A 13782-nucleotide genomic window follows, 5' to 3' on the forward strand; every position below is an offset into this window, starting at 1 on the left:
GGCCGGTATTTACTATTGCCCTGGTGTCGCAAACTCTGACCGAGTGGGCTAAACTTTTACGCCGGGACCTGGAGGGGAAACCGCTTCCCCCTGCCTTTGAGGAGCTGGCGAATCAGTTGATCCAGGGGCTACAGTTTATCTGTGATGCCTCTTTGGATGCGGCTCCTCTGATTTCTAGGCTGTCTGTATCAGCAGTGGTCCTTCGGCGTATTATCTGGCTGAAATGCTGGTATGCGGACCAGACTTCTAAGAAGGCCTTATCTGATCCCCCCTTTGTAGGGGATGGCCTGTTTGGGGCTCCCTTGGATGACATCATTTAGGGTCTCACAGGGGGGAAGAGTACTCTTCTTCCGCAGGCTACCATGGGCAAGGAGCCCCGTCATAAAGTGGGCCATTCTTCTCGGCTCATAGGAGGCCTTTTCGCTTCTCAGGGTCTCAGTCATTCAGTCCTGCTACAAGATCGAGTTTTGGTCTTATCCTCCGGAAAGGTTCTTCCCTTCCAACCTGCACTTGTTCCCAGATCGCTTACAGGGTCTCTTTGGGGCAGTGCAAGACTTGTTACTTAAAGGGGTGATTGTCAGGGGTTTTACTCAACCCTCTTTACAGTTCCCAGGAAGGAAGGCAAGGTACGTCCACTTTTGGACCTCAAGGCGCTAAACTGCTTTGTGCGGGTACAGAAGTTCCGAATAGTCTATTCGCACGGTAGTGGCGTCCCTACCTCAGGGATTTTCTCGCTTCTATCGACATCAAGGATGCCTACCTTCACATTCAAATATGTGCAGGTCACCAGCGCTTCCTCTGCTTTGCCATGGACGAGGAGCATTATCAGTTTGAGGCGTTACCCTTTGGTGTCGCCTCCGCTCCTCGGGTCTTCACAAACGTGTTGGCCCCGGTGCTAGTATTGTTGCGTCAGCGGGGGATCGCGGTACTGGGGTACTTGGACGATCTGATGGACAACTTGGAGATTACTCTGAGAACTCAACACACAGCCATTAATGTCTAAACCGCTGGTAACAAAAGTGAGTACACCCCTAAGTGAAAATGTCCAAATTGGGCCCAATTAGCCATTTTCCCTCCCTGGGTGTCATGTGACTTGTTAGTGTTGAAAGGTCTCAGTGTGAATGGGGAGCAGGTGGGTTAAATTTGGTGTTATCGCTCTCTCTCTCATACTGGTCACTTGAAGTTCAACATGGCACCTCATGGCAAAGAACTCTCTGAGGATCTGAAAAAAAGAATTGTTGCTCTACATAAAGATGGCCTAGGCTATAAAAAGATTGCCAAGACCCTGAAACTGAGCTGCAGGATGGTGGCCAAGACCATACAGCGGTTTAACAGGACAGGTTTCACTCAAAACAGGCCTCGCCATGGTCGACCAAAGAAGATGAGTGCACATGCTCAGCATCATATCCAGAGGTTGTCTTTGGGAAATAGACGTATGAGTGCTGCCAGCATTGCTGCAGAGGTTGAAGGGGTGGGGGGGTCAGCCTGTCAGTACTCAGACCATAAGCCGAACACTGCATCAAATTGGTCTGCATGGCTGTCGTCTCAGAAGGAAGCCTCTTCTAAAGATGATGCACAAGAAAGCCAGCAAACAGTTTGCTGAAGACAAGCAGACTAAGGACATGGATTACTGGAACCATGCCCTGTGGTCTGATGAGATCAAGATAAATTTATTTGGTTCAGATGGTGTCAAGCGTGTGTGGTGGCAACCAGGTGAGGAGTACAAAGACAAGTGTGTCTGCCTACAGTCAAGCATGGTGGTGGTCTGGGGTTGCATGAGTGCTGTCGGCACTGGGGAGCTACAGTTAATTGAGGAAACCATGAATGCCAACATGTACTGTGACATACTGAAGCAGAGCATGATCCCCTCCCTTTGGAGGCTGCACCGCAGGGCAGTTTACCAACATGACAACGACCCCAAACACACCTCCAAGGCTACCAATGCCTTGCTAACGAACCTGAGGGTAAAGGAGATGGACTGGCCAAGCATGTCTCCAGACCTAAACTCTATTGGGCATCTGAGAAGGCAGAGGAGCGCAAGGTCTCTAATTGCCACCAACTCTGTGATGTTGTCATGGAGGAGTGGAAGAGGACTCCAGTGGCAACCTGTGCAGCTCTGGTGAACTCCATGCCCAAGAGGGTTAAGGCAGTGCTGGAAAATAATGGTGGCCACACAAAATATTGAAACTTTGGGCCCACTTTGGACATTTTCACTTAGGGGTGTACTCACTTTTGTTGCCAGTGGTTTAGACATTAATGGCTGTGTGTTGAGTTATTTTGAGGGGACAGCAAATTTACACTGTTATACAAGCTGTACACTCACTACTTTACATTGTAGCAAAGTGTCATTTCTCCAGTGTTGTCACATGAAAAGATAGAATAAAATATTTGCAAAAATGTGAGGGGTGTACTCACTTTTGTGAGATACTGTATATGTGAATGCATACCAATTTGGGAATAGCAGCACTTAGATATATTGCACATAAAAATAGAAAATACCATGTAAAGAAAGTAAATGCGCTTATCTAAAACAACAGTGCTAAAAAAAATCTTTAAAGCGGAGTTCCACTGGCTTTTGTGTTTATTAAAAGTCAGCATTTACAAAAAGTGTATCTGCTGACTTTTAATAAACACACTCACCTGTCCCACGGTCCAGTGATGCGGCCTTTGGGAGCCTCGGTTCTCTCCCTCTTCTCCAGCGGCTCCAGCATCTCTAGTGTGGGCGCCCGGCTGCCCGTCCTGAATGGACGGGAAATCTTCTGGATCCTATCACGCGTCCCAGAAGAAGATTCGGTAAGATGGCCCTGCCGGGGCTAAATTAGCTGGACCATTAATGATCAGTTATATTCAATATTAGTCTTGGAGTATAATTAGTCTATTGATCTGAGATCAACAAGAAGCTGATCATACCCAGTCATTAGAATTGATGGTTCTGCCATTTAAGAGGGGCCAATGAAAATCAGAATTCTCTCCCTTGACTATGGCGGGTATCGCCCACCGCGCCCCCATCCTCTGCTGCTTTTTTGCCAGGTTGCACCCCTGATTGGCTGATACAAAGGCCCTTTGTGTGCTCCTTTATTATTATTCTATATGCCCTTGCAGGACTTGAATTTTTAGGCTTCAGCTTGCAGTGTGAACGCTCTGCAGTCACTGGCTCAGACATCAGAGTGAGAGATTTGATTGCCCGTACATTTTGCTGGGGAGAAACTCGCGCAGCTTTCTAAGTTGGAATTGCATGAGTCACTGGCACTGAAAATCCTTCATCATTCAGAAAGATGCCGGGGCAGAACAATGAGCACAACAAAAACAGCACTTAAACTGCATGATCAAATCCAATGCAGCCAGCTGGATATTCCGTGCTTGCATTGTCCTCCGGGTACAAATAACAGGAGGGGAACACAAATAGCCAAATCATCACAGCAATCAGTGTTTGAGTTCATATATTGGATAGTTGAAAACAGAACTCCAGGCAGAGACAGAAGACAAATGTATACAGCTCCGTATTCATTAGGGCCTCATTCATTTGGATGTACTGATCTGTCTGCATCCTGATCCGTGCATCGGACCCCAATGCGTGTGGAAGTCCATGCAGGTCCTTGCAACTGGCTGCCTGTCATTGATTTAAACAGGCTGCCTGCATTTAAACTAGGGAATGGGGGGGAGGGTACAGATGTAGAATTAGACAGTGGAAAGCACGTTTCAGAGGGCAGAAATGGGGGCATTAGCGGTAGGGTGTTCGGAGCTCCTATACCCAGGGTGGGTATGGGGAAAAATCAAGAGAGCAGCCTAAAAACATCAAATGAGGATAAATGTAGCCGATCAAAATTAAGAGGTTTGTATACCAATGCCAGAAGCCTGGCCAACAAGATGGGAGCGCTGGAGCTGCTGATGTTTGAGGAGGACTTAGATTTTGTGGGGATAACTGAGACTTGGTTTGACAGCTCTCATGATTGGATGGCGACCATTCAGGGGTATTCCCTTTATCGCAGAGATAGAGAAGGTAAAAAAGGGGGAGGGGTATGTCTGTATATTAAGAACAGCATACAGGTAAATATGAGGGATGATATTAATGCTATGGATGAGGCAGAATCCCTATGGGTAGAGCTTCAAAGGGAAGGCACGGCGGGGAAGGTAATATTGGGCGTATGCTATAGGCCCCCCAACCAGAGGGAGGAGGGTGAGGCGGACCTCCTTTTACAGATAGGATTGGCAGCAAGGATGGGAAATGTCATTATAATGGGGGACTTTAATTATCCAGATATAGACTGGGCAGAAGGAACCATGCACTCAGCCAAGGCTAGGCAGTTCCTAAATGTTTTGCAGGACAATTTTATGGGTCAGATGGTGAATGCACCGACAAACAATGCGGTACTTGACCTACTGATTGCCAACGATACAGACCTGATCACGGATATAGAAATACGGGACAACTTAGGAAACAGTTACCATAGGTCAATAAGTTTCAGTATTAATTACAGTAATAGGAAGCAGAGGGGTAATATAAGAACACTGAATTTCAAAAGAGCCAATTTCCCTAAACTGCGCTTGCTGCTAGAAAATATCAATTGGGATAGAACCCTGGGAACAAAGAACACGGAGGAAAAATGGGAGCGCTTCAAGAGCATACTAAACAGGGGGATTGGCCAGTGCATTCCAAAGGGAAATAAATTTAAAAGAGCAAAAATAAACCCTGGATGGCTAAACTCCAACATAAAAATGTATATTAGTGCTAAAGAAAAGGCCTTCAAAAAATACAAGACTGAGGGGTCATTGGCAGCATTTAAGCATTACAAAGAGTGTAATAAGAAATGTAAAGATGAAATCAGGGCGGCTAAAATAGAACACGAGCGACATATAGCGGAGGAGAGTAAAAAGAACCCCAAGAAGTTCTTTAAGTATATAAACAGTAAGAAAGCAAAGCCAGAACACATTGGCCCCATAAAAGATGATAAATGAAATATGGCCACTGAGGACAAAGAAAAGGCGGAAGTGTTAAATAATTTCTTCTCTTCAGTCTTCACAAAAGAATCGGGGGGCTACACGAACCCAGCTTGTAAGGCCGAACTAAATAATACACCTCAGGAAGTGCCGCCATGGCTAACAGAGGATAGACTTAGAGCTAAACTAGAGAAACTTAACATAAATAAATCCCCGGGACCGGAATGGCTTGCACCCGAGGGTTCTTAATGAGCTCAGCCAGGTGATTGCCAGACCATTATTCTTGATCTTTAAGGATAGTTTACAGACGGGTATGGTGCCAGCTGATTGGAAAAAAGCCAACGTGGTACCAATATTTAAAAAGGGGCCGAGATGTATCCCGGGTAACTATAGGCCGGTCAGCCTAACATCTGTAGTCTGCAAAATTTTGGAGGGGATGTTAAGGGACCACATACAAGACTTTAGTAATGAAAATGGTATTATAAGTAGTAATCAGCATGGATTTATGAAAAATCGTTCTTGCCAAACCAATCTATTAACCTTCTACGATGAAGTGAGCAGCCACCTAGATAAAGGTAAGCCTGTGGATGTGGTGTATCTGGACTTTGCAAAGGCCTTTGACACCGTTCCCCACAAACGATTACTGTACAAACTAAGGAAGGTAGGTATGGATCAGAAGGTGAGTACCTGGATAGAGAACTGGCTCCAGGGGAGAGTACAGAGGGTGGTGATTAATGGGGAGTACTTGGATTGGGCGGGTGTGGAAAGTGGGGTCCCCCAGGGTTCTGTCCTGGGACCAATCCTGTTTAATTTGTTCATAAATGATCTAGAGGAGGGGATATCTAGTACAATCTCAGTATTTGCAGATGATACTAAACTAGGCATGCCAATATCTTCTATGCAGGATGTGGAAACCTTGCAAGCAGACCTGAACAAAATAACGGGGTGGGCAACTACATGGCAGATGAGGTTTAATGTTGATAAATGTAAAGTAATGCACTTGGGGGCCAGAAACCAGAAAGCAAGCTACTCACTAGGGGGGGAACCTCTGGGTGAGTCTAGGATGGAAAAGGGCTTGGGGGTACTGGCAGACAACAAGCTTGGCAGTGGCATGCAATGCCAAGCCGCCGCAAGCAAAGCCAACAGAATACTGGGATGTATAAAAAAGGGGATTCACTCCAGAAATAAAGAGATTATTCTCCCACTCTACAAGACTCTGGTCCGGCCACATCTGGAGTATTCTGTCCAGTTCTGGGCACCGGTCCTCAGGAAGGATGTGCTGGAACTGGAGAAAGTCCAGAGAAGGGCAACAAAAATAATTAGGGGAAATGGAGGACATCAGCTATGAGGAAAGACTACAAGCACTGAACTTATTCTCTCTGGAGAAAAGACGATTGAGGGGGGATATGATATCAATGTACAAATACTGTACTGGTGACCCGAGCATAAGGAACAAACTATTCAGAGAAAGGAGATACAATAAGACACGTGGCCACTCACTAAAACTAGAGGAAAGGTGGTTTAACCTTAAAGTGCGTAAGGGGTTCTTCACTGTAAGGGTGGTAAGGATGTGGAATTCTCTTCCACAAGCAGTCGTATCAGCAGGGAGCATTGATAGTTTCAAAAAACTATTAGATGGGCACCTTAAAGACCACAACATACAGGGGTATACAATGTACGGTTAAAAGCAAACACACACACGCATCATAGGTTGAACTGGATGGACTGATGTCTTTTTTCAACCTCACTAACTATGTAACTATGTAACTATGCCCCTGCACAAGACACATGTGCATCCTGGGTGCCTTCGCCAGGGCCGGATTTAAAAGGGGACAGAAGGGTACATCGCCCCAGGCCCCCCTGACAGAAGGGATCCTTCTCTATACAAAAATGATATAAAAGTATTTAAAAAATGATATATAAAAAAAAAAATTATTAAAAAAATAAATAATAAAAAACTTACTTTCTTTTATTAAATGTATCTTGGGAAGTAAAATGTTGCCCCTGCACAGAACAACTGCGCATCCGAGGTGACAGAAGACGACCCTTCGCCAGGGATGGATTTATAAGGGGGCAAAGAGAGAAATCCCTCCGGGCCCCGCTGACAGATGGGGCCCCCCCTCTATACAAAAATTATATAAAATATTTAAAAAATTATATATAAATAATAAAATAATAAAAAATGTATAATAAAAAAATCTACTTTATTTTATGAAATGTACCTTGTAAAGTAAAATTTTGCCCCTGCACAAAACAACTGTGCATCCTGGGTGCCTTCTCCAGGGCCGGATTTAAAAGGGGACAGAAGGGAAAATCGCCCCGGGCCCCCCTGACAGAAGGGATCCTTCTCTATACAAAAATTATATAAAAGTATTTTAAAAATTATATATATATAAAAAAAAAATAATAAAAAACTTACTTTTTATTAAATGTATCTTGGGAAGTAAAATGTTGCCCCTGCACAGAACAACTGTGCATCCGAGGCGACTGAAGACGACCCTTTGCCAGGGACGGATTTATAAGGGGGCAAAAGGGAGAATCGCCCTGGGCCCCGCTGACAGAAGGGGCCCCCTTTATACTAAATGATATAAAAGTATTTAAAAAGGATGTATAAAAAAAATTAAATAATAAAAAAACTTACTTTCTTTTATTAAATGTATCTTGGGAAGTAAAATGTTGCCCCTGCACAGAACAACTGTGCATCTGAGGCGACTGAAGATGACCCTTCGTCAGGGACAGATTTATAAGGGGGCAAAAGAGGAAATCGCCCCGGGCCCCGCTGACAGAAGAGGCCCCCCTCTATACAGATGAAGGCAATGTTCAAGGGGAACACTGTGGTCACTGTGAGAGGTAATGGACACCTAGAAGTGTCACTCCAACAAATGATTTACCATGCTATAAGACTGGCAGAATGGAATTACTATGGGGGACAGTGCTGGAGAGGAGGCGAGTATTACAGCCAGAGATGTATTTATTTTTAATTTTTTAAAGCTGCTGGAGGACCTTGAACAAAATTAGCCCAGAGTTGGGGAAATAAGTTGGAGTCTTATAAGCCCTCCCCCCCCCCTCCTTACATTATATTACCAAAAGTATTGGGACACCTGACTTTACACTGACGTGAACTTTAATGGCATCCCAGTCTTAGTCTGTAGGGTTCAATATTGAGCTGGCCCACCCTTTGCAGCTATAACAGCTTCAACTCTTCTGGGAAGGCTGTCCACAAGGTTTAGGAGTGTGTCTATGGGAATGTTTAACCATTCTTCCAGGAGAGCATTTGTGATGTCAGGCTCTGATGTTGGACGAGAAGGCCTGGCTCACAGTCTCCGCTCTAATTCATCCCAAAGGTTTTCTACTGTGCACCAGTGCACAATCAAGATCCATAAAGACATGGATGAGCGAGTTTGGAGTGGAGGAACTTGACTGGCCTGCACAGAGTCCTGACCTCAAACCGACAGAACACCTGTAACGGAACCGTGACTCACACTTATGATCTTCCGTCAGAATATGGCTTCCTCCAGTCTGAACATGGATATCAGATATTCTAGCCGCCCCCCCCCCCCCCCCCATACAAAACTAGACGGAACCTAGCTTGTATAGAAACTGGAACCACTTATTGAACAGTGTCACACACAATATATACAGCACAGAGAAACATCCCCCTCATGATCAAATTACCACACCAGCTCAGGTGCCTGATTACATTATCATATGTAGATGAAATCGCGTACAGAAATATAATTAACTTATCTAAAGAACAACCAACACAAACGGTATTCTACTTTTCCACCAGTAACTAATGGATGACAGTGATTCAATCAACCTGAGCCAATTAACTAGCAGACTGCCATCCTCGAGCTCCTGAAGTACAATACACATTATCATAAATGTAAACACAGAACCCACAGTAGATAACAAGTGAGTAGAATATTCAACAATGTGTGGGAGACAGGAGGTTGAGCTGATGATATTAGCATCTGCTATGAGTCTGTGTAAAGCAGTCTTCATATGTTTCTTGAGATATATGGTTGATAAATATTACTGTCCCACTTGAAGTAATCCAAACCATATTCTCAGTGTCCATTAAGTCCATCATTTTCTTGGTCACCCTGTGCCCCTAATAGACACAGGGCGACTTACACATAAGAGGGGCCTAGGGGGCTGAGAGAGGGTTTTCCCAACCTCTCTAAGGTAAGCGGTGTTCCACAGGCCACCCAACCAAAGTGACTCCCGTCACAACACCTTTGGGATGAATTCGAGCGGAAACTGCAAGCTAGCCCCACTCGTCCAACATCAGTGCCTGACCTCACAAATGCGTTTCTGGAAGAATGGTCAAACATTCCCATAGACACACTCCTAAACCTTGTAGACAGCCTTCCCAGAAGAGTTGAAGCTGTTATAGCTGTAAAGGGTGGGCCAACTCAATATTGAACCCTACGGACTAAGACTGGGATGCCATTAAAGTTCATGTGTGTGTAAAGGCAGGCGTCCCAATACTTTGGCAATATAGTATACATCACCTTGACGAGCACAAGTATGCAAGCTTACCCTTTCCTTGTAAATGGGGCAGACTCTATCTGACTTGCTGCACATTCTGAGAAGCTCACAGTGTGCAGTAAACTCAAAATAAGCCGTTTCCATCCAGGAGAGGTGCCAGCCTTTATCAGTTCGAGGAATACATTCAGCTTTAACAAGCGATCAGCAACAAAAAGAAAATGACACGCTACAAAGACATCTGTGCAATGTTCAATAGTTTACTGAAATGTGAGAGGGACAGATGCCACTCAATAGTTCTCCATACATAAACAGTGCTGAGGTTTGTAGTGTGAGCAGAGTTCTCCTCCATCTCTGCTCTGTGTGTTGCAGGTATTTAGTAACATTACAATCCCGCTATCTGTTCCCGCCATGCACTGACAATGGTATGACAGATGCACACGGATACGGCACAGCGAGGTTTGATTTGTCATGTTGGGAAATGATGCCGCAATGATGTAATTATCACATCGTCTCTCTGCTTGACTGCGGCAGCTAAACTGTCAAAACACTCCAGGGAAGAAAATAAAAAAAAAATAGGATTATTGGGTGAATTTACTGTCTAATTTAAGACAAGTTCTGACCAGTAGAAACCTATATATACAGTATCTCACAAAAGTGAGTACACCCCACACATTTTTGTAAATATTTTATTCTATCTTTTCATGTGACAACACTGAAGAAATGACACTTTGCTACAATGTAAAGTAGTGAGTGTACAGCTTGTATAACAGTGTAAATTTGCTGTCCTCTCAAAATAACTCAACACACAGCCATTAATGTCTAAACCGCTGGAAACAAAAGTGAGTACACCCCTAAGTGACAATGTCCAAATTGGTCCCAATTAGCCATTTTCCCTCCCCGGTGTCATGTGACTCGTTAGTGTTACAAAGTTTCTCAGGTGTGAGCTGGGAGCAGGTGTGGTAAATTTGGTGTTATCGCTCTCACTCTCTCATACTGGTCGCTGGAAGTTCAACTTGGTACCTCATGGCAAAGAACTCTCTGAGGATCTGAAAAAAATAATTGTTGCTCTACATAATGATGGCCTAGGCTATAAGAAGATTGCCAAGACCCTGAAACTGAGCTGCAGCACGGTGGCTAAGACCATACAGCAGTTTAACAGGACAGGTTCCACTCAGAACAGGCCTCGCCATGGTCAACCAAAGAAGATGAGTGCACGTGCTCAGCATCATATACAGAGGTTGTCTTTGGGAAATAGATGTATGAGTGCTGCCAGCATTGCTGCAGAGGTTGAAGGGGTGGGGGTTCGGCCTGTCAGTGCTCAGACCATACGCCGCACACTGCATCAAATTGGTCTGCATGGCTGTCGTCCCAGAAGGAAGCCTCTTCTAAAGATGATGCACAAAGAAGCCCGCAAACAGTTTGCTGAAGACAAGCAGACTAAGGACATGGATTACTGAAACCATGTCCTGTGGTCTGATGAGACCAAGATAAAGTTATTTGGTTCAGATGGTGTCAAGCTTGTGTGGTGGCAACCAGGTGAGGAGTACAAAGACAAGTGTGTCTTACCTACAGTCAAGCATGGTGGTGGGAGTGTCATGGTCTGGGGCTGCATGAGTGCTGCCGGTGTAACGTGAGAATTACCTACCCCGTGAGAATTACCTACCCCTCGTCACTTCCGGCCAGAAAGAGCTGAGCAGCGCAGCAGTGCGCATGCTCAGAGACGCGGATACGTAATGGAAGAACAGAGGAGCTTACTAGTGCGCATGCGCACTAGGATGAAACGATCACGGTGTACAGTGAGAAAAACCTACCGACGCGGCGCTTACATAAAACAGCTGTGCGGCAATAGGAATCATCTCCGCTCCTGTCCCGGTCACTTCCCTGCTGTCGGCAAGTAAATATAAAAGCGGCTTTCGGCTCCGTGATTTATCTTTTCATACAGCAGCTGCCGCTTTTATATTTACTATCCGAGATCAGGGAAGTGACCGGGACAGGAGCGGAGATGATTCGTATTGCAGCCCAGCTGTTTTAATGTACCCGCTGCATTACATACAGTGCTGAGTACCGGAAGTGACGAGGGGTAGGTTTTTCTCACGGGTAGGTAATTCTCACGGAACACCGGCACTGGGGAGCTACAGTTCATTGAGGAAACCATGAATGCTAACATGTACTGTGACATACTGAAGCAGAGCATGAGCCCCTCCCTTTGGAGACTGGGCCGCAGGGCAGTATTCCAACATAACTACCCCAAACACACCTCCAAGACAACCTCTGCCTTGCGAAGCTGAGGGTAAAGGTGATGGACTGGCCAAGCATGTCTCCAGACCTAAACCCTATTCAGCATCTGTGGGGCATCCTCAAACAGAAGGTGGAGGAGTGCAAGATCTCTAACATCCACCAGCCCCATGATGTCGTCATGGAGTAGTGGAAGAGGACTTCAGTGGCAACCTGTGAAGCTCTGGTGAACTCCATGCCCAAGAGGGTTAAGGCAGTGCTGGAAAATAATGACGGCCACACAAAATATTTACACTTTGGGCCCAATTTGGACATTGTCACTTAGGGGTGTACTCACTTTTGTTTCCAGCGGTTTAGACATTAATGGCTGTGTGTTGAGTTATTTTGAGGGGACAGCAAATTTACACTGTTATACAAGCTGTACACTCACTACTTTACATTGTAGCAAAGTGTCATTTCTTCAGTGTTGTCACATGAAAAGATAGAATAAAATATTTACAAAAATGTGAGGTGTGTACTGACTTTTGTGAGATACTGTATATGATTGCCTAATCTCTGGCATCTCAGTCCAGGAAGTAGTTGATGCCCCTGGATAATGCCTGAGCAAAGATGGCTTCTTCGTTCTGAAACAAAAAGCAGATGAAGGCATTGTCAGGTAGGAGTACCATGATTTCTGGAAGAGCCAGTAAATACCTGGAAGTGTCTTAATACTAATCATGAAAAATATTCCTGATGCTAAGTATACTGTAAGTAAAGAAAATACAATCTTTGCATTTTCCATCTGCCCGCTTACCTCTTTTTCCTCTCTTTCAGTTTGTAAAGTTTGCAAACATCGAAGAGGACACCCCCTCCTACCATCGCAGCTACGACTTCTTCGTGTCTCGATTCAGTGAAATGTGCCACTCCAGCTACGAAGATGTGGAGACAAGGACCAAGTAAGGACCATATACCTAGTTATTTGTGCTGGGTCTGCTCATACATGGGCAGTTAAGGAATGTTAGACCAGTAATAATCTGCTGTCCACACTGGCAACATAACCATTGAGAGAACCTCAGATGAATGTTTCCTTTTTATGCCTGCTGCATTGCCTGTTAGTTCTGAGCCAGAGAGGCTGAAATTGTTAATCTTTAAGTTTTTCCTCTAACTAGTTGTGGACATTCGGTGTGCTACACATGCCCAAAAAAAACTTCATAGAAGTATATAGTACGTGTGTAGTATGCCCCATCTTTCTCACCTGCCACCACTTCCCTGCTTGCACTTGACAGCAATTTACGACTGTCAAATGACAGCCAGGAGTTGCTGTGTAGATTCAGAAGCTATTGAAGAGGTATCGATACGTTCGACAATCAGAAAAAACTATTATAAAAGATATCATAAAACGGACTGTCTGACACAGTGTTTATAAACATTGTTCAGGCAGATAGAGTAATCAAGATCACATTGTTACTTTTGTATCTGCTTTGTTTCATTAATCTGCAGATCAAAGGGATGAGAAACTGTCTGCATATAATATCAATTCAAGTGACGTGAGAAGTAAAAAAATTAAAAGAGAAATATAGGCAGGGCTGCTGTTAGAAATCATGGTAGGCTGTATGGGAGAGAGAGGGGGGTGAGAGAGAGAAGGGGGGGTGAGAGAGAGAGAGGGGGTTGAGAGAAAGAAGGGGGGAAGGGAGAGAGGGGGGATCAGAGAGAGATGGGGGGGGGGGGATCAGTTTATCAGTTTGTCTGCTACTCACAATTATGGCTTCAGACTGCTGTCTTGTAGTCTCAGGCAGTCAGGATCTAGGGCTGGTGTTGTGTGCTGTATATTTAAATCTGCCACCTCCATAGCCCCTTTCACAGGGGTGCTTGAAAATCATCCTTCATCCACACACTGGATCATCTCTGGATCTTCCGAGCTAGGGACACAGCAGAATGAAAGGGAGATCAGGTCTGCAGAGTTAAGGCAGTTATCCCAGTGGCCGCTGGCTGGGCTGCATGGCTATCCCAGAGGGGGTGTTCCCTGTTCTGTGGACATCGGGCTGTCTGCTGTCTTCGTCCTGTCCATGTAAGGGGGTCCTTGTGTGCAGGGAAGATGGGGGGACCAATACCATGCCACGATCTAGGAAACTGGAC

At 45.1% G+C, this 13782-nt stretch overlaps 1 protein-coding gene across 1 annotated transcript in view; it reads left to right on the forward strand.

The window, feature by feature from the left end:
• Positions 1-13782, forward strand: part of EFR3B (EFR3 homolog B) — a 340255-nt gene that overhangs the window by 213556 nt on the left and 112917 nt on the right. Inside the window, exon 5 of the mRNA XM_082251134.1 lies at positions 12481-12602. Coding sequence (XP_082107260.1) covers positions 12481-12602 — 122 coding nt within the window. The remainder of the gene's footprint in view (positions 1-12480; positions 12603-13782) is intronic.

This window comes from Pelophylax lessonae, assembly GCF_965119305.1.
Source record: "Pelophylax lessonae genome assembly, chromosome: 3".
NCBI classification, from domain to species: Eukaryota; Metazoa; Chordata; class Amphibia; order Anura; family Ranidae; genus Pelophylax; species Pelophylax lessonae.